The sequence below is a fragment of the Podarcis filfolensis genome (genome assembly GCF_964270895.1).
Source record: "Podarcis filfolensis genome assembly, chromosome: 3".
NCBI lineage: Eukaryota > Metazoa > Chordata > Lepidosauria > Squamata > Lacertidae > Podarcis > Podarcis filfolensis.
The window spans coordinates 83,154,552-83,178,854 of NC_139606.1; the positions used below are offsets into that span (position 1 = coordinate 83,154,552).

Consider the following 24,303-nt stretch of genomic DNA (forward strand, 5'->3'; position numbering starts at 1 on the left):
AGATCTAAAATGGCTGTTCCTCTTGTTGCTTCTCCCACTTTCTGGACAATGAAGTTGTCTGCTGTTAGGTTTTTCTTTGTCCCATTCTCGTGAAAGGTTTCTGCTCTTTGGGGTTCGCCAAGACAGTTGCTTTCCAGAACCTGAGAGCATAACTAAGGACACTGTATTTTTAAAGCACATTCAATACACATTAAATTATAGTGTGGATGTGCCTTGAGGCTATTGTGGAAATGTCGCGAGGAATGGTATTAGCTTTCCTCCACCCATTCTGGGGTAGACTTGAGATTTCTTTCCATCTTAGAATAATAGTATTGTAGAACTATAGAGCTGGAAGGGACCCCAAGTGTTATGTAGTCCAGCCCCTCTGCAATGCAGATGAGATGGGGTGAGTGAACCTCAAACCCCACCCTTCCATGATGTTGCAGAGGCTTCTAGGGCACACTCACAAAGTTCTACCAACATAGTAGGCATCCCTTGAGTTATGCTTCCCCAAGCACCTTCCTGTTCTACCTGTATGGTCATGCTAGCTCTGCTCAGAAAACCTTCCCATCCTTTTACCAATATCAAGTTAGGTTGTGCTGCCCTCTGCAGCTTGCGTGGGTCAGGGAGGCCCAGAAGATGCTGTGTAAATCGACTTTATCAAGCTCTAGGTGCAAGCCTTTGAGATGAGGCAAGAGGGCAAATAAACTGCACAGCGGCACCCATGGCTGCTGATGCTGCCTATTCTGGAACTGGGCCATGATTAGCTTTGGTTTCTCTTGGTGCAGTCAAACAATGGCATTTGACTCTATGTGTTATGCAGATGTATGTTGATAACTCTGTGTTATATGAATATATCGGCTCATAGGGCAAGTCTGCTAATTGGTCTGTGATCATTGTTTTTGCAGGTGGGGTGAGTCTAAGCACATAGATTCCCTTGAATGCACTATTTGTGTATTGCCAAGTTATTGAATTTGGATAAATGGATGGACTGAAGCAACTGGTGTCAAAGCAAGCTAAACTCCCTGAGCAGTTCTTGGTATTTGCTTAGGCAATTAAAAGGGGAAATGCCCCCCCCCCCAAATCACCCTTCTGCTAGCAAGAATGATCATAGCAGATTCCAGGACTCTTCAGCCTTGACCCATGCTTAGAGAGATTGTTCCTGATGTTACTGTGTGGATTTGTAATCATCAGCGTGTATGAGAGCTTTTATAGTATGTTGCAATTCTGTGATAGGAGAGTCAAGGAGTCGGGCGTAAGTGATAACACTGCAGACAGCGCTGTAGATTGGAGCCATGCAGATGGGATTCTCCCCTCTAGTCGGGTGCAATAGATGGAATGTGTTGGCTTTGGATGTGGGAAACTTAGGTTCAAATTTCTGTTTTATCCATGAAGCTCAAGTCACTGTTGTCAGGGTTAAGATGAGATAAATCCACGCTATTGTCCTGAGCTTTTAAGAAGATAGATGTGATACAAAAGTGATTTTAAAAGTCTTCGGTTACTTTTCCCACACATCTGTCTCTTTCGGGTACTTTTAAACTGTCAATGTTGTGTGTCACACACAATAATTGTTTATAAGATATTTGGCTATACTCCCTTTCTTAAATAACCAAGAATACACTGTGCAGTTTGTTTATTTTCATTCATTTACAAAAAATATTTGCATACTGCAGTTTCATTAAAAAAAATTCAAAGCAACAATTTACAACAATTATAATACAATTAAGAACCACACAAAAATGAAAACAGACGAGCACTTAGCTATTATGGACGTTTTTTCTTAATTGTCTGCATGATTGTCTTCATGTTTTGGCATTAACTGAAACACAAACAGAGCAGTTGTAGTTCACCTTGTTCTGTTTAGAACATCTTAACTCTGTCCAAGATGGTGCTTCTTATCTTTCCTCCCAAACCTTCCTCCTCAAGTTTTTATGAGACGGGTTATTAAGCAGGCAAAATAGCCAGAAAGGAAAGGCTTATATGATATGCAGTCTCTTACTACCCCGTTCCTTCGCTCAGACTGACACCCCCTGAGGCTGCTTTGATTGTCATCATTGTGGGAATGTTGTACACAATTGTATGTTACGTCTAATTTGGGTCTCTGCTGAATGAATGAGCGTACTGGGTCTGATCCAGGAGCTTTTCCGCATTAGTCCTTTTTCCCAGCAGTGAGACCGTTCATTCACTCATTTATTCCTAAAGTGACCTTTATCTAAATGAGTTATATTCCTAGTTTCCTACACTTACACCCAGTTTTTTTTGCTATTCTTTGTTGTTTTTATTGCTATTCTTAGTGACTTGTTGATCTTCCAGCAAAAGTGCAGTGCAAGCTTTGAGGTCTGAACTATCTCATTTAGTTTGGAGGAATTTGTTACACATTTGATGGTGACCTCTCTGTTATCTGCCTCCGTTACTACACTCACCTGTTCTAAAACCATATTGTGGAGTTCCTCAGTTGGAAACTTTACTAATTCCTGCTGCATTTCTCAAACAAAATGGGGTGCCCTTTAAGCCCACATTTCACTGATAGCATAGGAAGTATTTCTTGGTTGATTAAAAAAAAACAACCCAATGGCCCACAGCTGTGTGGAGATGGGTTCATTATGTGTGTCTTTCTTATGGAACAGGCACACTCTTTCCTTGCAGACAGCTGATCACATCAGAAAAACCATGTGATAGGCTGTACCAGTCTTGCCTACAAGCTTTTACAAATTGCATTAATGCCATGGCTTGAACCCATGGAAAAATTCCCGCCATGCTAGGGTAACACTTAAAAGGGGATTTGAGGTGGAATTGTCCAGGAAGTTGTCCACTTTGTCTGATTTTGCTTTTTAAATGGAAGCAGAATGGGTAAATGGTGTAAAGACTTGTCAGTTTCGCCTACATGGTCTTGGTGTTACAGTACAAGAACAGGTGCTTTACTTAATACATAACTAATTTGCTTCAGCACCAACTCCTCACTATATCTTTGGTCTTCCACGTGTCACTGTTCCGTAGCAAGATGAGAGCTTCAGCAGGAAGGCTAGTTCTGTCCACTGGAAAATCAGAGCATTCAGAAATATAGTGGAGAACTCAGCAACACTGAGAGCCAGTGTGGTGTAGTGGTTAAGAGCGGTAGTCTCGTAATCTGGGGAACCGGGTTCGCGTCTCCGCTCCTCCACATGCAGCTGCTGGGTGACCTTGGCTAGTCACACTTCTCTGAAGTCTCTCAGCCTCACTCACCTCACAGAGTGTTTGTTGTGGGGGAGGAAGGGAAAGTAGAATGTTAGCCGCTTTGAGACTCCATAAAGGGAGTGAAAGGCAGGATATCAAATCCAAACTCTTCTCTTCTTCTTTTTTTTAAAAAAGCATTTAATATGTGTTATAACAGTGTGACACTAGATGGCGCTGTAGTGTTTGATCCTTCATAATTTCCCATTATGAGCTTTACAACGTGTTTTCCCAAAACTTTTTCTGATGTGTCTAGATCCAGCCGAAGTCCATAAGTCTCTGGAAATGGTCTGATAATGAGGTTGGTCATCCAATGATTCATGGACCAGTTTACTTGTGGAATCGCCTTGCCCCATATGTGCCCAATCAACTGCTTCAAATCGCAGAATTGTCCACATACTTCTTGTTCCACATTTTAAGAAATTGATTTTTTAGGTTGGTAGCACCCACACTTTGAAACTCCTGACTATTGACATTAGGCAGGTGCATACACTGTATTTTTTCAGTGTCTGCTGAAAATATTTTTGTTTAGTCAGTCCTATCTATATGTTGCTTTGTTTACTGCTAGTTTTAATTAATTTTTAATGTTTTAGTTGTTTTTTAACTGTTTTTAAAATAATTTTACTATCTCTTGTAAACAGCTTAGAAGTTTTATCAAGTGGTATATAATTTATTGTTCAATTAATCAATTGAAACTTCTTCACTTGAATTGACTGAATAATTCAAACAAACTGACACATTATGAAAGGTAGAAAGTACAAGATGATTTAGACTGTAATGAATTAAAAACTCGTCTCTTAATTGTGAGTAGGGAGCATCCATGTTTAGAGTTCAGCCATATTTCACAATTTTCAATATGCATGTCCCAAGAAAGACAGTGTTTTGGTGACCAGCTAAGCTTATCACACCAAAATGATAAATGCCACCTTTTAGTATTTGACCTAACCACGCTTCAGACACAGCTGCGCAAAAAAGCCTCCAGAGCCTAGTTGTTGAGGCATTAAGGATGGAGAACCTGTGGCCCTTGTGGTGTGGCTGCACTTGCATTAGCCACAGCCCGTGGTCAGGAATGATGTCGCTTTAGTTCACCAACATCTGAAAGTCCACAGGTTGGAAGCAAGGTTGCTGAACAAAGTTGAAGCTTGCCTTACACAGCCCAGGGAACCTTCTCAACCAGAATCAGCCAAAACCTAGGCAGAGTCCTTCTACCTACTCTTAAAATAGTCATTTATGTGTTGCCCAAAAAGAGGAAATACATCCTGAAAAAGAGGACGAAGGAGGACACAGATTTGCATACCAGTTGCAAATGCTGCTTTCTACAACAGTGGGGAAGATGGTGATCAGGTGACCTGTGTGTCTTGCTCTGTCAGCTAACCAGAGCTGTTTGAAGAATCGCTGTGTCGTCTGATATGTTCACCCACAACTTAACAGTCATACCTCTCACTGTGCCTTCCTCACATGCTTTTGCATAGCTGGAATGTATCCTTGAACTTTGATGATACCCAGATGGAGTAATGTGTGTCTGGTCATCCCCACCATTGGTATGCAGCTGCGCCAGAAGGTGACCTAAAATGGAATGTGGCCCCCAGGCTGCAAAGAGTTCCCCACCCCACCCCGGCTGTCATGGAGGCTTCCTAAGCTTGGTCAGACAAGCTTAGGCATTACGCCACTCCCTTCCTCTTTGGGTGTGGGTGTTTTTCCTTGTGGCTCTAGCCCAGAGACTGTAGTGCCTTAAATTCTGTGGGTTTTTCTGTACCTGTGTCTTGAGCTGGGGATGGAGAAGAAATTCTCTGTGAGGGTTTTGGTTGGTTGGTTGGTTGGTTGGTTGGTTGGTTGGTTGTAAGTTGCTTTGGGGTGCCCTGGGCAAGATAAAGCGACTAACAAATTTAAATAGATAGATAGATAAGGAACTGGAAACAGGATTACACAGGATCTCTTGTTTCATAAGTTCCCCAGTGGAGAAACAGGCATTGTTTCTCACTTTCATTGGGAAAGTGTGGAGCGGAATGTCCTCTTTGAAGCACACACAAGAAAAGGCAGCACAAGTTTAATGTGCCATGTTGTGAAGTCCTTACCCTCCTAAAAGTGGGGAACACACAGCAAAGTCCTTCTGAAGTTTGGCTACCACCCAACCAATGATGCAAGAATGCTTTAGTACCAGATGGAAAAACAAAACACACAGGTCAAACTACAGTAGAATGTTTAACTTTCCATCCTAACTGGTCCTGCCCTCTGATGAGGGTTATCAGTTTTATTTTATTATTTTTAATGGGTGATTTAATATCCTAATTGTGGAACTTGGCCCACGTTCCACTCAAATGTTTTAGCAAAGTCTGGTGTCAAGAAAAGAATTGTGTTTTGGTGGTGTTGTTGTTTTTTAATGCGGGGTGGCAGGGAGGGGGGAATAATGATCTTCAGAGAGTCTGACCTCTTGGCACAACAGAGAGATTTATCAGAGGGGGCATGTGACTAGTTAAGACACACAACCCCAGCTTGAAGGAAACAGCTGCTCATTTATGCTTTAACACTTGGCAGCTGGACAAAGAAGGGAGATGTTTGTGTTGAATACCTCCGCAGAACGAAGTACAGTAAGTAATTTTCCTTGTTGTCGTTAGGCTGGGCGTGTGTTTGCATTTTTATAAAGCCAGGACCGCTTCCTACTTTCTCTTCAAGCGTCTTGCAAAATCCCCGTGCAGCTGAGATGCAGCTTGTCACCACTTCACTGATCCAGTTCCAAAAACAGCAATCTTTTCCAGGACCCATTATTAGCAAGACTCTCCTTTGTGTTATAAAATGGGGACCTGCCTTGCTGTGTTTTGCTTTAAGGAGGAAAAGGTAAAGTCGAACAAAATAGTTGACGGTTTGGCTTGCCAGGTTCAGGAGAGGACAGAGCTGGTGTTGCAGTGATGGAGAAGCTGCACCTGGGAAAGTTCTCCCTTCTGCAAAACCATTACAGGTGCAAAAACCTGTCTTAGTTTGGAAGGGTATGTGTGTCCTGTTAATGGTCTGATGATTTTGTTTCCCTGTCACGTTACGAAGTGGGTCAGAATGTAATGTCGTCTTTGTATTTCACTTTAGCTGTCCCGCTGCTGTTTACAAAGGAATTCATTCAAAGCAGCACAGTTTCGGGAGCTGTGGTGTGAGGGGGGGGGGAGGCAGTTGGAAGGGCACTGACTTTTGGTTAATAAAAATGAAATGAGCAGAAATGCCCTATTTAATCAACTGTGCTTGAGAGCACTTCAGGAAACATTTGCATAACTAGTATACAGAGAAGGGAAAACTGGCTTGCAACAGGCACCAGGCTTACTGCCATTTAATATTTGCTCATATTTTGGGTGGGTGTGTGGTGTTACCATCATGCTCCTAGTGGGGGGCTGGCAGATAGCATGGGAGGGTGATTGCCTGTGTGCCCTGCTTGAGAACTTCCTGGAAATGACCCATTGGTCACGTTCCTTTAATTGGTCTTATCTAAAGACTGTTCCCAAAGTACTAGCATCATAACAGTGTAAAAACCAGTGACTTTTCCATTCAGTTTGTTCCAAAATTACATTGAAGTGTTAAATGATTGGCAGAAAATTATAGACCTTTCGGTTCATTAATATAGTGTCAGGGTCATGGGAAGTGAAACCAGACAGTGATGAAAATGGGCCCTAAGTGTATCTTCTTAGAGTCTGGTTCTGAATAGGGAAGATCTCCCTTCTACGATTTTAATGTGTGTGTGTTTTTACAGCTGTTTCAAATTTTGGAATGTTTATGTTGTATTAATTTAGCGTGAAGTGCCTTCGGAGGGTTTATACTAGGCGTAGGGAACCTGTGGCCCTCCAGATGTTTATTGAGCTCCAGATCCCATCAGCCCAAACCTGCACTGCCAATGGTCAGGGATGATGGGACTTCAACACATCTGGAGGGCTGCAAGTTCCCCCACCCTGGTATGCGCCCTAAAAGACAGAATAGAAATCTGTGTAGCGGTATTAGTAGCAATACATAATAATCCCTTTCCCAGAACATTTTCACACTATGTCTTTTTCCCAGAAGTAACAAAAAATGGTAACAGACCTTTTGCACAATCCAGACAAAGTTGCCCCAGATTATTGCCAAGTGAAGGCTTGGCTCATAAAGCATTGTTGCCCATGACAAAGGACAAAATTGTGTTTTTTTTCCTTTCCTGCACATACAGAATCTTTGCCTTCTGGCGGTTCCCTCACTGTAAGAAGCGAAGTTACAGGGAACCAGACAGAGGGCCTTCTTGGTAGTGGTGCCCGCCCTGTGGAACGCCCTCCCATCAGATGTCAAAGAAATAAACAACCAACTGACTTTTAGAAGACATCTGAACCTTAGGGAAGCTTTTAATATTTGATGAATTATTGTATTTCCATATTTTGCTGGAAGCCACCCAGAGTGGCTGGGGAAACCCAGCCAGATGAGCAGGGTATAAATTATTATAACTAATTACGGTAATTAATTAATTAATTAATCTTCCCAGACTGTATGCTGAATTGTACCTCAGCGCTGGTAGTGGAGCAGTCTTCTCTATCACACTTGAGGAAAATAGGCTAGCTAAGAAAGGGTAGGGTAGGATGGGTGGCACAATGGCAGCTCTGCCCTCTAGTACCTCGCCAGCACCTGATACAAAAGGCAGCTGCCCTACTCCGTCTAACAGTAGGGCTGCCCCTGGAGAGCTCCCATTGCTGTCAGTAGTGTTGATTACATTATGAGGAACTATTGCCTGGTGCTCTGTTCCCTCCACATGTCTGCATCACTTTGAAAACATTTTTTAAAAGTTTTTTTTTTAAAAAAAAATAAAAATAAAAAGTTGCTGCTTAAACTTGGGCTACATTTTCCTTATTTTTAGCATCTGAGTATTTCTCACCGTTCCATTGCAGCTGGAGTACTCCTGACAATCTGAAGAACAGCAAAAATCTATTGCATACGAGCTGCAAACAAATGATTTCCACTAATTTATTGTAGTTGAGTGTTCGGGATTGAGACCTTGATGTGTGTGTTTGCATGAACTATTCCATTTGTTCCGTTTTAATGAAAATCTCCTCCCCTCCATGCAGCTTCCAGTAGCCCAGATAGGAAAAATATATTTGCACACTTTGAGAAAATATATCATAGCAAACAACAGCTTTGGGGGGCAGTTTTCATTGGGGGAAGCATCAAGGAGGAAAGCGTCAATTCCTCTACCCTGTGCCACAGTCCCAATCCAGATCAACCCATCCCACCAACGGCTGCTCTTTGTAAACTTTTGTGAGTGGAGATGTAGTCATATATCGCTTTTGCCATGTTTAAGCTGATGGTGCTCAGGATTCAAGCTGGGACCATCTACAACCAAAGCATGCCCTCTGCCACTCTTCTGAGAATGGATATTCCTTAGTGGTAGAACATCTCCTTCATATGTAGAAGGTCCCAGGTTCAATCCCAAGCATTGCTAGATAGGGTTGGGAGAGACCCTTGCCGTGAAACCCTGGAGAGCTGCTGATGGTCAGTGTAAATGATACTTGGCTAGATGGGCCATTATAGGGTTGCCATATGTCCTCTTTTTCCAGGACAAGTCCTCTTTTTCATGGGTATGTAAAATGAAAGTCATCATAGGAGATCCATGGTTAAAAGCTGGCAAATGCGTCCTCTTTTTTTGCTCTTCAAAATATGGCAATCCTAGCACCAATAAAGATGACATTGTATACCATATTATATAAGGCAGCTTGCTACATTGAGCCGTCCTGCATCTTTAACTGTTGTGAAACAGAGGATCTGATTTTGTACAACATTTCTGACCCTAGCTTCCAAAGCAGCACTTAGCAAAGAATAAATGAAGGGAAAGGAGCCGGGCATGGTTGATTTTGCCCAAAACAGAGGCTTACATTTACATGTTCAGGGGGAGTGCTCTAACCATTAGCATATCCTTCCCCAGTTACTAAGAGGTTAGATCTAAGATTGCAGTCCTTAGCAAGGGCATATTAAAATGTGTTGTCTCCCCATCACTACTTATTTTTCTGTGGTTTTTGGCCTTTCCCTCTATTCGATGCTGTCTCTACAGTGTATGAGCTCCTCTGTGATTTGTACATGTTTTTGTTTTGTTTTTTTACCAAGTAAGTGGAATTCCATGAGAGAGGGAGAATGGACAACCCGTCAGCAGCAGCAGGCCAGGAATGTGTGAAGTGGCAGCTCCCACTTAGGAGTTGCTAGAAACAACACATGGATTTTCCATTCAGCTGGAGGCTGATAATGTCTTTGCTGCAATTGGGGAGATGAATGGGCAGTAGAAAGAAAACACTCCTGAGCACCAGGAACAAAACACTATAGGCAGAGATCAAGACATAAAGCGAAATAACACAGTCCTGCTAGATTGCTAGAAAAGGTGCCGTGCAAATAAGAATATGTAGCAATGTAGGCCTCCCATCCCCAAGAACTAAGCCAGTCCCAAAGCCAGGAACAATCTTACAGGTGGAAATTCCTGGCTGTCCTTTTGGTACTCACAGCCTGTACTTTTATGTGTGTCAGACAGAACAACCTGAAGGTTGCCAACTTTTCTCCTGCCTGAGATCCCACAACTTTTAACAGCTGCTTAATGAGCAAAAATATAGCAGGCAAAGCTTCTCCTGTCTGTTACACTATCAGAAGTTTTGCTTACTAAATTTCTGGTTCTCCCATCACACTGCTGTTAAAGTCACAGTTCTGCCAGGGTGGGGGAAGCTGGCAATCCTAACTGAATGGTATAGCTCAAGTGTGGGGAACCTCTGTCCTATGGACCTGTGGCCCTCAGGGTTCTCCTCAGGCCATGGCCACTCTCCCCAAGCCCCAGATGGGCATCTGCAGGGACTCTTGGGGGAGGGCAAACTAAAACTCTGAAAGGAGGAGCAGTCTAGTTTCTTGCAAATGAAATGAAATGAGAAGGATAGTGCCTGCACATTTTGCCTGATATGTCAGGTTCTACAAATGCTAGCAACTAGAAAGAAAGAAAGAAAGAAAGAAAGAAAGAAAGAAAGAAAGAAAGAAAGAAAGAAGGAAGAGCTTTTAAAAAATACTGAGATTAAGAGTCGTTGGGGAAGGGTATCCCTTCCCCTGGCCCTTCCCGCAGCCACTGTGCTCCCCAGCCCTGCTCTGTACCCTCCGCAAGTGCTTTTGCCCGACTGGAATATGTTCACGAGCTGTGATGATGCCTCTTGTTTACCTAGATGGAGAGGGAGATTTGAAGCCATAATGGAGGCTACTCTCAAAAGGTACAAGTCATATCTGTTGCCACACTGACTTTTGGTCCTGTCCTTGCCTGTGTTTGGCATGTGGCCTCTGGAAAGTTGCCTACGAGAGAATACAGCCCTCAGTCTGAAAAAGGTTCCTCGCTCCTGGTGTAGATACTTAAACAAGAAGAGCTGATTCTGCTGAGAAGTTGCATTTCACTTCTTGTATGGGCATATCATCATCATCATCATCATCATCATCATCTTTAAAAAGATGAGCTGAACCGTAAACATTTGGCCCACATATAAAACTGCAGTCTGGTTCTCTCTCCTACCCCACCTTATTTCTTTTTCCAGTTTTCTGGTGAAGTGGTACAGATAATGCAACTGACAGACGTCTAATGGAGCCTCGGTTGCCACTGCTGCTGCCGCTGCTGCTGCCCTTCTCTGATGTGGTGGAAGTGTATTCGTTCTTTTAACAATTAAAGGACGATGGGGTCCAATACACTCGGGAAAGCCGCAACATTGGATGAACTTTTAAGCACCTGCATTAAAATTTTCGGTATGAGTCTTCCTTTCTTCCCCAGTCCATCATAAGCTTTTGTGAACTCACTTTGTCGGATCTGACAAAATGGCCTTGAGTCCATGAAAGCTTATGCCATAAAAAAGTGCTTAGTCTTTTCAGGTGCCAGAAGAAAATGTACTTCATCCTATTAGAGATTTTGGTCTCTTGAGTAGGTGGGTTTCCCCTCCCCTGAAATAATACTGCATGTGTGCTATTGCCGCATGTATAATCATAATAATTTGGATGTGGTTATTTGGGGGGGGGAGAGGAAAGAAAAAAGATGGGAAATCCTGAGATGGACTATGAAGTTGCTGAGCCTATGCAAAGTCAACTCATTGCCAAACAAGAAAAAGGGGGAAGAAATTAACAAGATGCTGCTTGGGGCTGGATGTAAATGGGTTGAATGCTGCAAAGTCAGCTGAGTTTGGTTGTTTGTTTAAAGAAAAAAGTTAGGATAAGAAAATGTTGGTTTGGACAATGGATTGGAAGAGAGACGTTATAAAATATTTAGCAAGACTAATCGAGGGTTTGTAGAACTGTTATTATCTTGATCCTTTTCACACATTTCATTCTTCCTGCATAAAGGAAACTTCTGTGTATTGTTTGTAGTGTTTTCTTTGTTGCATGTTTGCTGAGAGGGATAGTGGCATGATCAACTGCTGTGGTAAAAAGGATACTCTCACCTCAGTTGAAATGTTGCAGAACATGCTGTTTCTTACACAAATATTACCACTGTGTAGGGAAAATGTAATGTGTGAAGCAACCTTCAAGACATGAAGGCACAAATTGCTCCCGAGGTTAAAATCGTGTCACCTTGGAAAAACAGCTGGTGTACACACATCCTTATACTGATATCATGGGTGAGTTATTCTTTCTTTATAAATGTGCTCATCTCACTGCTAATGATAGTAAGCTATATATTTTTTACCTTTGCTAATATCACTTTAGAAAGTGTGTGTGTGTGTGAGAGAGATGTCCAGTTGACTTTTTAATGTGCCTATTTTTATATGGTACCATTCATTAATGCACGTTATCCACCTTGGAATGTTATATATCTGTTTTTGCAGATCACAGAGGGGAACTGAGCAACAGTCATCTGCCACGAACCTTCCTTTTAATGCACCGATGGTATCTACCATCCACAGAACTGGCAGGAAAACTTCTCTCCCTATATCCTTTTGGATACTCTATTATTGAATAGTAGTTACTTGTATGATTTCAGTGTAGATAGCTTTTTAGCAATGAACTTGAATAATCTTGGATTTTCTCCTTTGACTTCAAACTGGCCATCATTGTAAGGAATGGTGTATACACCATTGTATACATTCTATACATTATAGAATGGCTATTTTGGAAACACTTGCTGTATTGCTAGAGACTAATGGCCAATGTTAGCAGTGGGTAAAATTAATTGGACATTTTCTTGGTGACTTCTTCATTATACTGTTTGGTTTATTTTATTTAAAATACTCCTGTCCATACTTCATCACCATATGGCACCAAGACAGGGTATAATAAAAATATAATATACTTGCAAAACCAAGTACTGTGTTGAACATAGTGTTTATCATTTTATCAACTGCTATATTGAACAAGAAAATGGAACCTTAGAAAGCCACTGAAACCGAAAGGCATGGCTTTTTCTTTAACTAAGCTACATATAGAGCTGCTAGTGGGGAAGACTGCAGTGAAATTCGCTTAAAAATCTGCTACTTCATGAGGTAAATGCAATTTTGCTCCACTTGGAAGTTTGTATGTTTTCTGAATAATTAAAAAAACCACTTTGTGTCCTCTTTTGAAAACCTGCTTTTGCTCCCACGCCTTTGTGGTGGTTAATTTCAGTAGATACATTTTATTAGAACTTCGCATATTATTAAAATCAGTAGAATTTAGAGGAGAACAACTCAGAATTCTGATAATTTTAATATGGATGTGCTCCCCCCCCCCATTTGTTTACACCACCCCAAGATTTCTGTGCTAGGTGGTATAGAAATGTTTTGAGAGACTATAAATGTTTGCATGGCAGGGAAAGCTTTAATGGTTAGGGATCATCCCATCATTACACCAGTGTGTGATGGATGAACCCACACCCAAAGGACTACTGCCGCCAGTGCAATTCAAGGCCCAAAGTTCTCTCCAACCGAGCTGTCAATTCATTTGATTTAAGGGAGGCTCATTTCCCAAAAGGTGGAGTAAGTTAGGCTTTTAGCACAAAGTTGCTCCATGGCTTGATATCTAAATAACTCTGCTGTCATGATTTCAGATACTGGATTTTGGAATTTCCTGCAGAATTCAATCTGGACCTTGGTTTGGTTCGTCTGACTGAGGAGTTTCAAGAACTAGCCAGCCACCTAGGTTACGAAGAGCACATCCATCTTATTGATATCTCTAGCATGTAAGGATTACCATCTGTGAGGACTGATTATTCAGCCAGGACTTCCTAGTAAGATTGAATATTGATATTGACAGCCGTGGCAAAACAGCAAAAAGGGTAAAGGAGGTGGGAGAGAACAATAATTAGGTAACTTGTCATCCCAGTACTGATCATTGTAACTTTTTTTTTTTAAATTCCTCTTCTTGTTCTTTGTGGTGTTATTTTTTTTTATTAGAAAAAAGCCACTAGTTAAAATAAATATAAAATTTGGAACGTGTCTCTCTGATGTGTAATGAAGTAGAACTCTGTGTTTGCTACTTCAGTTGACTGCTATTAGCAATGATAACTAAATTGACTCACCAGGTTCAGAAGTAATATATGTCTGAATGCCATTTGCTGGGGACAAACAAGAAAGAAAGAGAGCTGTTGCCTTCATGCCCTGGATTTGTGCACCACCTGGAGGAAGGACCAGGCCAGCCAGCAGCAGCTGTTGAGGTGGCACAGGAGAGACACCATTACTCTCCTGTCTTCCCAACACAATGAGCCACTGGCGCTTACCGAGAGGGAAGAGGGAGTTGTGGGGAACTTGGCCCACTGCAGCAAATTGTAAAGGAGCCAGTCTGACACTCGCTGCCATTCATGGCATGGGACAAAGCTCCTCACCCCTCCACTCTCTCACTATGCATTCACCCATGTCTGCTGTGTTGGAAAGACAGGAGAGCAATGCTGCCCCCATACACACACTGCCTCACTGGCTGCTACTGACATCAACTACCATTAGAAACTGAGGTGCTGGATGTAATGGGCCCTTGTTCTGATCCAACAGAGCTATTCTTACAGACTCGTCTTCAGAAAGTTTCAAAACAGCTCTCTGTTTAGGTAAGACATAGCTAAATTGGTTTTCATTTCCTTTTTTGTGGAACATCTAAATTGAAGGAGATATCACTGTTTGACTTCACACAGACAAAATGCAGGGGTTCTTGGCAGTGCCATCACTTGGTTCTAGTTCCATGTTTGTATTATTTGGGTGTCAGATCCTGAAAGTGGCTTTATCGTTCTCTCTTGCAGTCCCTCTTATGACTGGATGAGGAGAGTCACACAAAGGAAAAAACCTTCCAAGAAGGGAAAAGCTTGCCTGCTGTTTGATCACCTGGAACCCATTGAGCTTGCCGAGCACCTCACTTTTCTAGAGCATAAATCTTTCAGAAGGATCTCTGTAAGAAACCTACAATTTCTTACGGCACTTGGGCTTTACAGCTCCTATTGCCCATTTCCATGACTCTGGATGTACATTACATCAAATCTCAAACCATGTAACACCATGTGCATTACTTCCCCCAACGATTTCTGGCAACTGTAGCTGTAGAGCCACAATTCCCAGCACCTTTAACAAATTACATTCCCTGGGATTCTTTGGGTAAAGTCAAGATATTTAAATGCGCTTTAAATGAATGGTGTGTATGCAGCCTCAGTGCTGGCTGATCCGTGTCTACTCATTGCTTGTTGGCTGTAGCATTCTGGGGTCATCAGTGCAGTGCCTGTAGGCACCCTTATTTTTCCTTCCACCCACAAAACCTGTTACACCTTCCCTGCCCCCATGCTTACTTCTCCCTTCATTGTGATGTGGAAAGAGTGGTTATCTTACCACTACCTTCACCTTGAAAAGCACCTAAAGGTGAAAGAGGAAGTAAGAACAGCAGTGCTCTTTTCTACTTCTTCTTTCGGCTTGATGCACTTTTCAAGGTTTAGTTTGGCACCTGATGCGCTGAACAGAAAGGGGAATGACTGAAAGTGTAAGATGGAAAGGAGAGTGATGTAGGAGACATGGGGAGGAAAAACAGAATGATTGTGAGACAGCTGCCAGAAATGGGGGTGCTACAGGAGTTGGGGGATATTGTGTCTATGAGAGAGGAGGTGTGCGTATGCAAACACACAAACTGGATCCAGTAAAGTAGATCCTGTTGAAATTGCTTATTTTTTAATGAGTTTCCCCCTCCAAATCACCTACAAATCACAGGTCACATGTGTCCCATTAACTGAGCCATGAAAATAATGGATCGGATGCTTTCCAGCACTACTGTGATAAAAAAAATATGGATCCAAAACACAGATCCTTAAAGATCCGCATGGTTTTTACAAGGGAACTGCTTAGAACCACCATCAAATCATCAGGCACCTTTGTGTCCACAGACGTTTTCTGTATTTCATTGGTGGTTTTGTTGGCATCCTTTGTAAACAAATGGGGAAGTTCCATGAGGATCTAATGTCTTGGATCAAGGTGTTTGTGCTGCTTGCTGCTGGCAAGCTGCAGATCTGTGGGTGGGATTCAGCTAATGAGTCCCATAAGTGTAAGCCCTGTGCAAGGACTTCTGCTTATGCTCAGGTTTCATTTTTGAAAAGAAATATTGCAAAGATACCACAAGGCTTCACTGTGTTTCCTCATCCAAACAGAAATGAAAGCTAGTAGTGCTCCCTGTCCTTCAAGGATGCGCAGTGTTCATCAAACAATAATTAAATTATGTGCACTGAGGACTTTTTTTTTAAAGGTCAGATTTCCTAAGTTATAGATCTTATCAGGGAATGTTGGTCTACTCCAGTATGTGTCCTTTTTGTAGTTTAGAAAAGCCATATAACAATGAGTTTGTCTAGTTTACAGATTATCAGAGCTATGTGATCCATGGTTGCCTGGAGAACAACCCAACTCTGGAAAGATCAATCGCTTTATTTAATGGCATCTCCAAGTGGGTCCAGTTGATGGTCCTTAGCAAACCAACCCCTCAGCAAAGGGCAGAAGTAATCACAAAATTCATCAATGTTGCACAGGTAATAATGACCTTGGAATGAAATACTGTGGTATGGAGGTCCAAAATAAAGAGGGTATGTAGGAAGCCCAGATACAGTGTTCATAGTAAGGATTATGTTTACATTCTGTTTATCCCAGTGTTACTCCAGGTATCTTGATATTGTTCCTAATATAAGTGGCTAGTTGGGAAGGGGTGGGGAAGGCAACAAACAGTGCTGGTGGCAAAGGACATCCTTTTCTTGTACCTCTGTAAATTATTGACTGTGAAAGGGATTTGCTGTTGTAAATTCTTGCTGTAGATTTGTTGTATATCAAAGATATTGTTCTCCTGCATTAAAATTTTCCAGTGCAAAAACTTCCACTCTAGCCAATCAAATGTTTTCTCTGCATAGAGAAAATAAGTGCTGCCTATATTTGATTATTATCAACTTGTTAAGCCTTTCTGCTATGATAGCTGTCCAGTTTTGGATGCTTTGAACCTTAGAGAAGAGATCTGTACCTAAATGGGCTATAATTACCATTTCAGCTTCTGCTCATGCCTTTTGTAACAACTTAATTGTAGCTATGGCATTATTATGCATATTAATTGTTGAACTATGCATTCTTCAATTTTCTTATAAAATACAGTGGTGAATCCTACTGTCATGGGTGATTTATTGTTCATAAGGTTTATATTAGTTTTGTTTGCTTCTTGATAGGAACTTCTAAAATATTTGATTCAAGATTAGAGGATTTTGGTAATATTATTCCAGCTAAGAATTCATCATTTACACATTTAGGTGGGTTTGGGGATGTCCCAGTAAAGTTCATTTATTAATATCTCTACTAGGATAGTTCGAAGAGAGAAAAAAGAAAAAAGTTTGGCAAACAATTTTTTGCCTTTCATTTTTAACATAGTTCTCATCAGGCACCATGCCAACAGTCAAGAGCTATTATTCTAGGCCTTGCACATTGGAACAAATAACTATAAGGTAAAAGGGTAAAGGACCCCTGGATGGTTAAGTCCAGTCAAAGGTGACTATGGGGTTGTGGCGCTCATCTTGCTTTCTGGCCAAGGAAGCTGGCGTTTGTCCACAGACAGCTTTCTGGGTCATGTGGCCAGCATGACTTAACCGCTACTGGTGCACAGAGGACTGTGACGAGTTGCAGAGCGCACGGAAGTGCTGTTTACCTTCCTGCTGCAACAGTACCTATTTATTTACTTGCACTGGCATCCTTTCGAACTGCTAGGTTGGCAGGACCTTTGCTTGTTATTATCAGTTGGATTATCTAGTAAGTGTGTGTATGATTGCAGATAGAGCCATACATTTGGCTTGTTAGAACAATGAAACAGGTAACATTTCATCAACAAGTAAGCAATGTGTCTAATTTCTCTACAGAAACTTCTTCATCTTCAAAATTTCAATACCCTGATGGCTGTTGTGGGAGGACTAAGCCATAGCTCTATTTCACGTCTCAAAGAAACTCATTCTCACCTTTCCTCAGAAGTTTCAAAGGTATGAGAGCACCTCTCTTGTAATGGACTCAACGTCTGTGTAAATATTATATAGAGGAACATGAGCAAACTCAAATGTAATCTTTCAAAAAGATGTCCTTTCTTACTGGAATAAGGAAGACTGAGAACAAGTGAAGGTGCCTCATACTGAGTCAGGCCTTTGGCCCATCTAGCCCAGTCTGCTTATTAGCAGCATCTCACCAACATCTTGGGCAGGATTATTTCCCACCCCACTATCTCTTTTTTAACTGGAGGTTCTGGTGATTGAACTTGGACTTCCTGCATGCAAACTATGTGAACTCCTTCTGAGCTATGATCTTTCCTCAAAAATGTGCTGGAAGAAATCGTGTGAGTTGCTTCTGTTATTGGATCATGCCCCTCACCACCATTCCCCCCCCCAATAAAAGGTTTCCAGTCCTCCCAGTATGATTTTCCTAAGCGCTGCCTCTTTAAGATAAATCAAAGCAATGTTAAGGATGCTTTTGCGGAGTTTTGCTTCTTCTATACCTTGTTTACAGGACTGGAACGAAATGACCGAGCTAGTCTCTTCCAATGGGAACTACTGCAGCTACCGCAAAGCTTTTGCTGATTGTGTTGGCTTCAAAATCCCAATCTTAGGAGTCCACCTGAAGGACCTGATAGCCGTTCATGTCGTCTTTCCAGACTGGATCAATGAGAACAAAGTCAACATAGTAAAAATGCAGCAGCTTTCAGTCACCTTGAGTGAGCTGGTTTCCCTGCAGACTGCTTCTCACCATCTTGAGCCAAACATGGATTTAATTAACCTGCTAACAGTAAGTTCTGTTAAATTTGAATTTGAAAACATTCCTTTTCCTTCCATCACTGTCTCCTTTGAGGGCAAGGAGGAGATGTAAAAAGACAGGGGTGAATTTGGTAGACTTGCTAATAGAACAGATTGCACATTTTCTGGGGGGGAACCAAATAAATGAGAGAGAGATAAAAATTATAAAGACGTGAAAATATTAATATACTAGCTAGGTGGGAATTAACCTGCAAGGAGCCTTACTTCATTTATTCAAATACTTCATTTTACGTTGTAGATTATTCATTTCACAACTTTGATGAACTATTTGCACAAATAATTTATCCTTGCCGTATGATAAAATAAATTCACACCCTCTGCTGAATGTGCACTGATATTGGCCTGGTTTGTACAACATGGTAAACCAAACTATGGCTTCCAGTTCATGGTTAGTAAGGAGAGAACTGAACCACAAGCCTGGGTTTGGGCAATGCACTAAGCAAAAGCTTAACTGCCCCTCAGTATTTTATTCAAGTTGGCATCCCTGCATATGCCCCTCCACACACATGCACACAAGTAGCAGCACTGCTGCATAGCCTGCTTATGGAAATTCTTTCAGCCTTTTTTTAAAGTCTTAATTTGTGTGTCACAGCGGTGGGGCAGGGAATGAATACTGAAAGCTACATAACAGAACAATAAACAAATTTGTGTGTACTCTCTCTGTTTTCTTTCACTTACAATTATTTTTTGGGGACGCATTTTCCCTTCTGAACCATAATGTTAGCTGAAGCTCCTTTAATACAACTCACGGTTTGGCACATCTCCATGCCAATGCTGATTTGCAGGGCAGCAAGGCAGCCTCCATGGCCAGGAGAGGGTCTGATCCTTCCTGGGATCTTGTGGGATCTCACAAGCTCACATGGCCCTTTAAAGGGTCTGGCCACCCAGCATCATGTTCTCTCTCCAACTTGTCCTGTGACTCAGCATTCACATTCTCAGCATTCTTTCTCCAGCAATGGCTGACCAGAAAGATTCATAAGCATGAAGATATAATTGTGATATCCACCCCATGCAGTTGGTTCTCATAGTTGGGTAGCCAGAGAGATCCAGCTTTAATAGGGAGGGTGTCCATGTGGCTGTTGTAGCTGGAAGCCAAGAGAACACTTTCCATATTAAAAAATAAATATTTTATGTTCAGCATCTGTTCAGCCAGCAAAGGAACAGATTATCACCTTTGTAACATTTCCACCTCTGCTCTCACACTGTAAGGTAAAGGGTAAAGGGACCCCTGACCGTTAGGTCCAGTCGTGGCCGACTCGGGGGTTGTGGCACTCATCTCGGTTTATTGGCCGAGGGAGCTAGCGTACAGCTTCCGGGTCATGTGGCCAGCATGACTAAGCCGCTTCTGGCGAACCAGAGCAGTGCACGGAAACGCCGTTTACCTTCCTGCCGGAACGGTACCTATTTATCTACTTGCACTTTGATGTGCTTTCAAACTGCTAGGTTGGCAGGACTCTCACACTGTAGTACATTATAAATAACAGTTCAGAAGCAGCCTTCTGCAGCTTGCCCAAATGGGGTCAATTCAGATTATGAGGAGCGCTGTATTTTACACTCTTGTTTCCACTGGAATCCTTGATCCAGTTTTATATCTGGATATTTGGTATTCTTCCATTCTCTCTATTCTTTGCTCAGATAAATACATTGAAACTTTCCCCACCCTGATAGATACAGCTGCAGCAAAATAACAAGATGACTGAAGGGGAAAGTGGGCTGCAGGAAGATTGCATGCAGTTCACGTCACTGCAGCAGTCTGAACATTGGCAGCAGCTGTTGGTGTTGACGTGCGCTTTGCTGAATTTTATATAATTCAATCTGTATAAGGAGCTGAAGTACAAAATGGGCTTCTTTCAGCTTTGCTAAAGCATTAGTGAGAGCAAACCTCATATCTCCTATAGCAAAATACAGAGAAGCTTCCCTGGAGGATTCTTGCCCTGATAATTTGTTGCAGTTATTGTTTACATTTTCAATAATAATAATAATAATAATAATAATAATAATAATAATAATAATATAAATTTTAAGACACTCAAGGCCATTCTTTCAAAGACTCATTACAAAACTGCCGCTAACTTTCCTATAATCAAAACTAATCAGTTTTAGCATTGAGGCGGCATTGCAGAATTAATGTCCACTGCAGCTGGTACAACATGCAGGCCTCCATCCCTGTGTCTAGTGGGGCTGTGGGTTCGGATCCACACGAGCTACTTCAAAACTTAGAGTTTAAAGACATAGCCTGGGATTCAAAGAAACACTTCAGGGAATAAGGGTTGTGCAGTGGGATCTTTATTCAACCACCTTTGAAATGGAAGCACCCTGAAATGGATGTGACTTGGGACTTTTGGATTAGCATATTTCCCTTTTCTACCTTCGTGACCCATATTTCGAGGCCCATTAGCATACCAGGAAGCTAGCCTGGCTATTCCAGGAATTCAAATCCTTGTTTAGATTTTAACACTTGCCGTATCCAGAATTTAGAAGGGTCTTGGCTTGCTGCCTACTCCCCACCCCAAACTCAGAACAGTTTATTTAGAATAAGTGACTTTAAGGCTGTTGTCCTTTGGCCCTAAATCAGAAACAAAGGATGTAAATGTGTTTTCTTTCTCACATTCATCTCTTGTTCTCCTTGCACTTTCTACCCTTCCCCTTCGCTTGTTCCATCGCAGCTGTCAAATGTCTGATTGAAAGCAGTTTGAGGCAGGGCTCCATGTTGTCTTGCTTAGGCTGTGCACTATACAACCAATAAATGAATCAACAGTTATAATTATTGTGGAAAGTGGAGGTACACTGAAGCACAGAACAATAGTTTGTACGCTGTGGTCTGTACCAACTCTGAAACTATGCAAATATCTGGAAAGCCCCAGATGTTTTTACAGTCTGCGAAAACTGTGGTGAATACGTTCTTTTTAATCAGACTGAAACTAACTCAGAGAAGTCGCTTTTAAATATAAAATTTGAAAACATCAAATTTAAAAAGGGGAAGGGAAGAGGTTAACAAGATTAAACTCAAAGCTCTGGGTTTCAGATGGACTCACAGTACTGTAGATAATGAGAAATAGGTCTTAGGAGAACAAAGAAAATTAGTGGTAAATGGCTATCCCTGGTTATAAAATCTGTAGAAAGGACAAAGCAGGGCATGTTGGAGGTGCTGCTGCTCTATATGAGAGTGAGGCACATAGATTCCCATCAGCTAGAAAAGGGACACACTTCTCCACAGAATGACACTAGGTGGAAATACGAGACCCGCAAAATCATGTAGTACTCAGGCCATAATGTTCCTCAGGGTCAAGGGGCTCATGTGTTCAGCTTCCCTATTGCAAAATGCAGTGACCTGTCCCTTCTTCCTTTCAATTTTCTGATTAGTGGTACCTTTTTGTGTGCAAGCCTTGCTAGAACAGTGCTCAGAGAGGCTGCTCTGGAAGCTGGAAAGCCAGCCTCCCTCTCCTTTTCCAACAGGGGCAGCTTTGAAGATTGGCTCAATTATTTATTTTTACCTAATGTGAAGAAAAACCAAGGTGAGGAAAAGGGGGGGGGAATGCAATTTATGCAGTACAGCAATAGCCCTAGGAGTCACATGATCAGCTTTAGGACTGATCCAAGATACTCAGCTGAGGGCAGAAAAAATAAACGGTTCTTTATTTCCTTGCTGGTTGGGGCTGAAGAGACCTTGTAGCTCAGAACATCTAGAGGACACCAGACTGGTGAAGGCAGATAATTATTTTTAGAGATACCTCCCCCTTTTCAACATCTAGGACTCATTCGCAGCTTACAATGATGAAAATATAAATGAAACCTCAAATTAAAACCTCAGGGGTTTAAACAAAGAAGATAGAACATTTTAAAACATCAGAAAAGCATTCATGATGCAAAGTCCTCCTGAATTAAAAAATGTTAACCAGGCATCTGGAACTCAGGAAAAGGGGTTTGACAGAGTTGGGACCACAGAACTGAAAGCATAACTTCAAGTTCCATGGTGGACCGCTAATAGTGTTCCCCCACATGATCTCAGTGATTGACTTGGAGTGTACAGAGTAAGGCAGTCTTGGGGTATCTTGACCTAAGTTATTCAGGGCTCTGTACAAGAACCTTGAACCTGACCTAGTAGCAGGTGGGTGTCATGTGTTGCTGTTTGTCTTTCCCCATCACTAGTCTAGCTGCAGCATTCTGCATTAGCTGGAGCTTCTGGATCAGACCCAAAGGCAGTGCCATGTTGTGATCCAGCCTACGCAGCTCTCATGTTCTTATTGCACAATTCATTTTGGGCAATGGCCCTGTGGTCAGTGAAAGGGAGACCCAAATCTTCTGACTTTTAACAACTGTGTGGAAAGGGGAATTTCTGCAGGTGCAGCCCTTTGCACCCCTTGTCAATCTGTCCCACCAAAATTCCTTCTGCTACACAACTGTCAAAGATAGCAGATCCCCACCCTCCTTTCGATATGATCGTCATGTTTTTATGCTTTGAATATTACCTGATGCTTAAGCAGATGTGTGGGTCAGTTTCTGTTCTGTGTCATAACTGTTTATGAACAGTGCTTTTCTTCTGGGGGTACACAGGGGTATGCATACCCCTAAACATTTTGTGAATCTAAGTTTGGCCTCCTTGAGGGGTAGTATTTCAATATGAGTGGGAAAATGAGAGTACCCTTAAAAAAGAAAAAGAAAAAAAGCACTGTTTATGAGTACTGAGATTTGTTTGCAAATGTAAGGTTTTGCGCTGGGGCAAAAAGCAAGCAGGAAGAAAAGTAGCCCGACTTGGACTATGTTCAGGAGGTAGCAACCTTGGTGTTATCTCCACCAAAAACTGTGGCATTCAGTGCAGTTTCTGTACAAAACAGCCTCTGTTTCTTCTCATGTTTGCAGTTGCAGACAAACACTATCTGGAAATGCACAGAGTTGAAGCTTTGCAGCAGAAAGATCATGGGTGGGGAAAGGATCAAGCACCCCAGACCCAGGGGCATAGGAAGGGGGATGCGGGGGGTTGCAGTCCACCCCAAGTGTCACCCTGAGGGGTGTGTGTGACAAAATGGCGGGCGACACTCACTGCGGGTCCTGCAGCATGCCTGAGCCATACGTCTCGGGCATCCGCAGGTTCCGTGCTGTCTGCCTGCTGCCTCTCCCCCGGCTGTAGGGGGGCCGAGGGCGCGCGCGCGCAGCTGGGTCATTAGCCCCACCCCTGTGGGTGGTTCGCCCCGGCCCTTGGCAGCCCGCCCCGGGTGCCAAAGAGGTTTCCTACGTCACTGCCCAGACTCTCCCCCCACAACTGTGTCTGTTGAAAAATTGTAATCTTCTGAAGCCGTTGGAGTTATTTTGTTACACTTCTTTAGTTCCGCCCCGGTAATTAAAATAATGCTTTATTATTATTATTTTGGTTTGACTCTTAGCTTTCCCTGGATCTCTACCACACAGAAGATGATATTTATAAGCTCTCACTGGTGCTCGAGCCAAGGACTTCAAAATCAGTATGTAACTTTTTAGGGTTTAGGAGTGTTATAACTTTGTAATATACTTGGGGTTTTTTTAGTAGTATTTACTTTCTTATTTATTTAAGAAATGCTTCTCTGTCAGGAAGATCCAGCACTACTCCCTCCCCCTTATTAATATTCACAGCAGGATGGGAGGAAATGCAAAATGGTCCAAATCCTTACCTTATTTTTGTATGAGAAATTGGGGAAGGGGAAATGTTGGAAGTAAAATTGCATTGCTGCATACGCAATTGAAAAATGAAATGTGCTTCCTGCTTCAGAAGTTTTGCCATTTTTGATTGTCGATACTTTTTGTTTATTTATTGCATATTCACCTGTGCCCAACACTCTAGAGTAGAATGTCACTGATTATTCATTGATTACCAGGCACTCGGGACAGTGACGGCATTG

At 42.1% G+C, this 24,303-nt stretch overlaps 1 protein-coding gene across 7 annotated transcripts in view; it reads left to right on the top strand.

Annotated features, from left to right (window-relative positions):
• The window catches only part of RASGRP3 (RAS guanyl releasing protein 3), a 49,074-nt gene that overhangs the window by 12,768 nt on the left and 12,003 nt on the right, over nucleotides 1-24,303 (top strand). For 3 of the 7 annotated variants that reach the window (XM_083604298.1, XM_083604297.1, XM_083604299.1), the window contains 9 exons: nucleotides 10,728-10,932; nucleotides 12,003-12,105; nucleotides 12,594-12,656; nucleotides 13,199-13,330; nucleotides 14,378-14,525; nucleotides 15,959-16,132; nucleotides 17,492-17,608; nucleotides 18,126-18,401; nucleotides 23,812-23,889. In XM_083604298.1, coding sequence (XP_083460424.1) covers nucleotides 10,863-10,932; nucleotides 12,003-12,105; nucleotides 12,594-12,656; nucleotides 13,199-13,330; nucleotides 14,378-14,525; nucleotides 15,959-16,132; nucleotides 17,492-17,608; nucleotides 18,126-18,401; nucleotides 23,812-23,889 — 1,161 coding nt within the window. In that variant the 5' untranslated portion in view covers nucleotides 10,728-10,862. Of the gene's footprint in view, nucleotides 1-5,637; nucleotides 5,778-5,812; nucleotides 6,025-10,727; nucleotides 10,933-11,674; nucleotides 11,796-12,002; nucleotides 12,106-12,593; nucleotides 12,657-13,198; nucleotides 13,331-14,377; nucleotides 14,526-15,958; nucleotides 16,133-17,491; nucleotides 17,609-18,125; nucleotides 18,402-23,811; nucleotides 23,890-24,303 lie in introns of those variants that run through there. The other 4 variants (XM_083604295.1, XM_083604300.1, XM_083604296.1 and 1 more) reach the window with 3 other exon arrangements.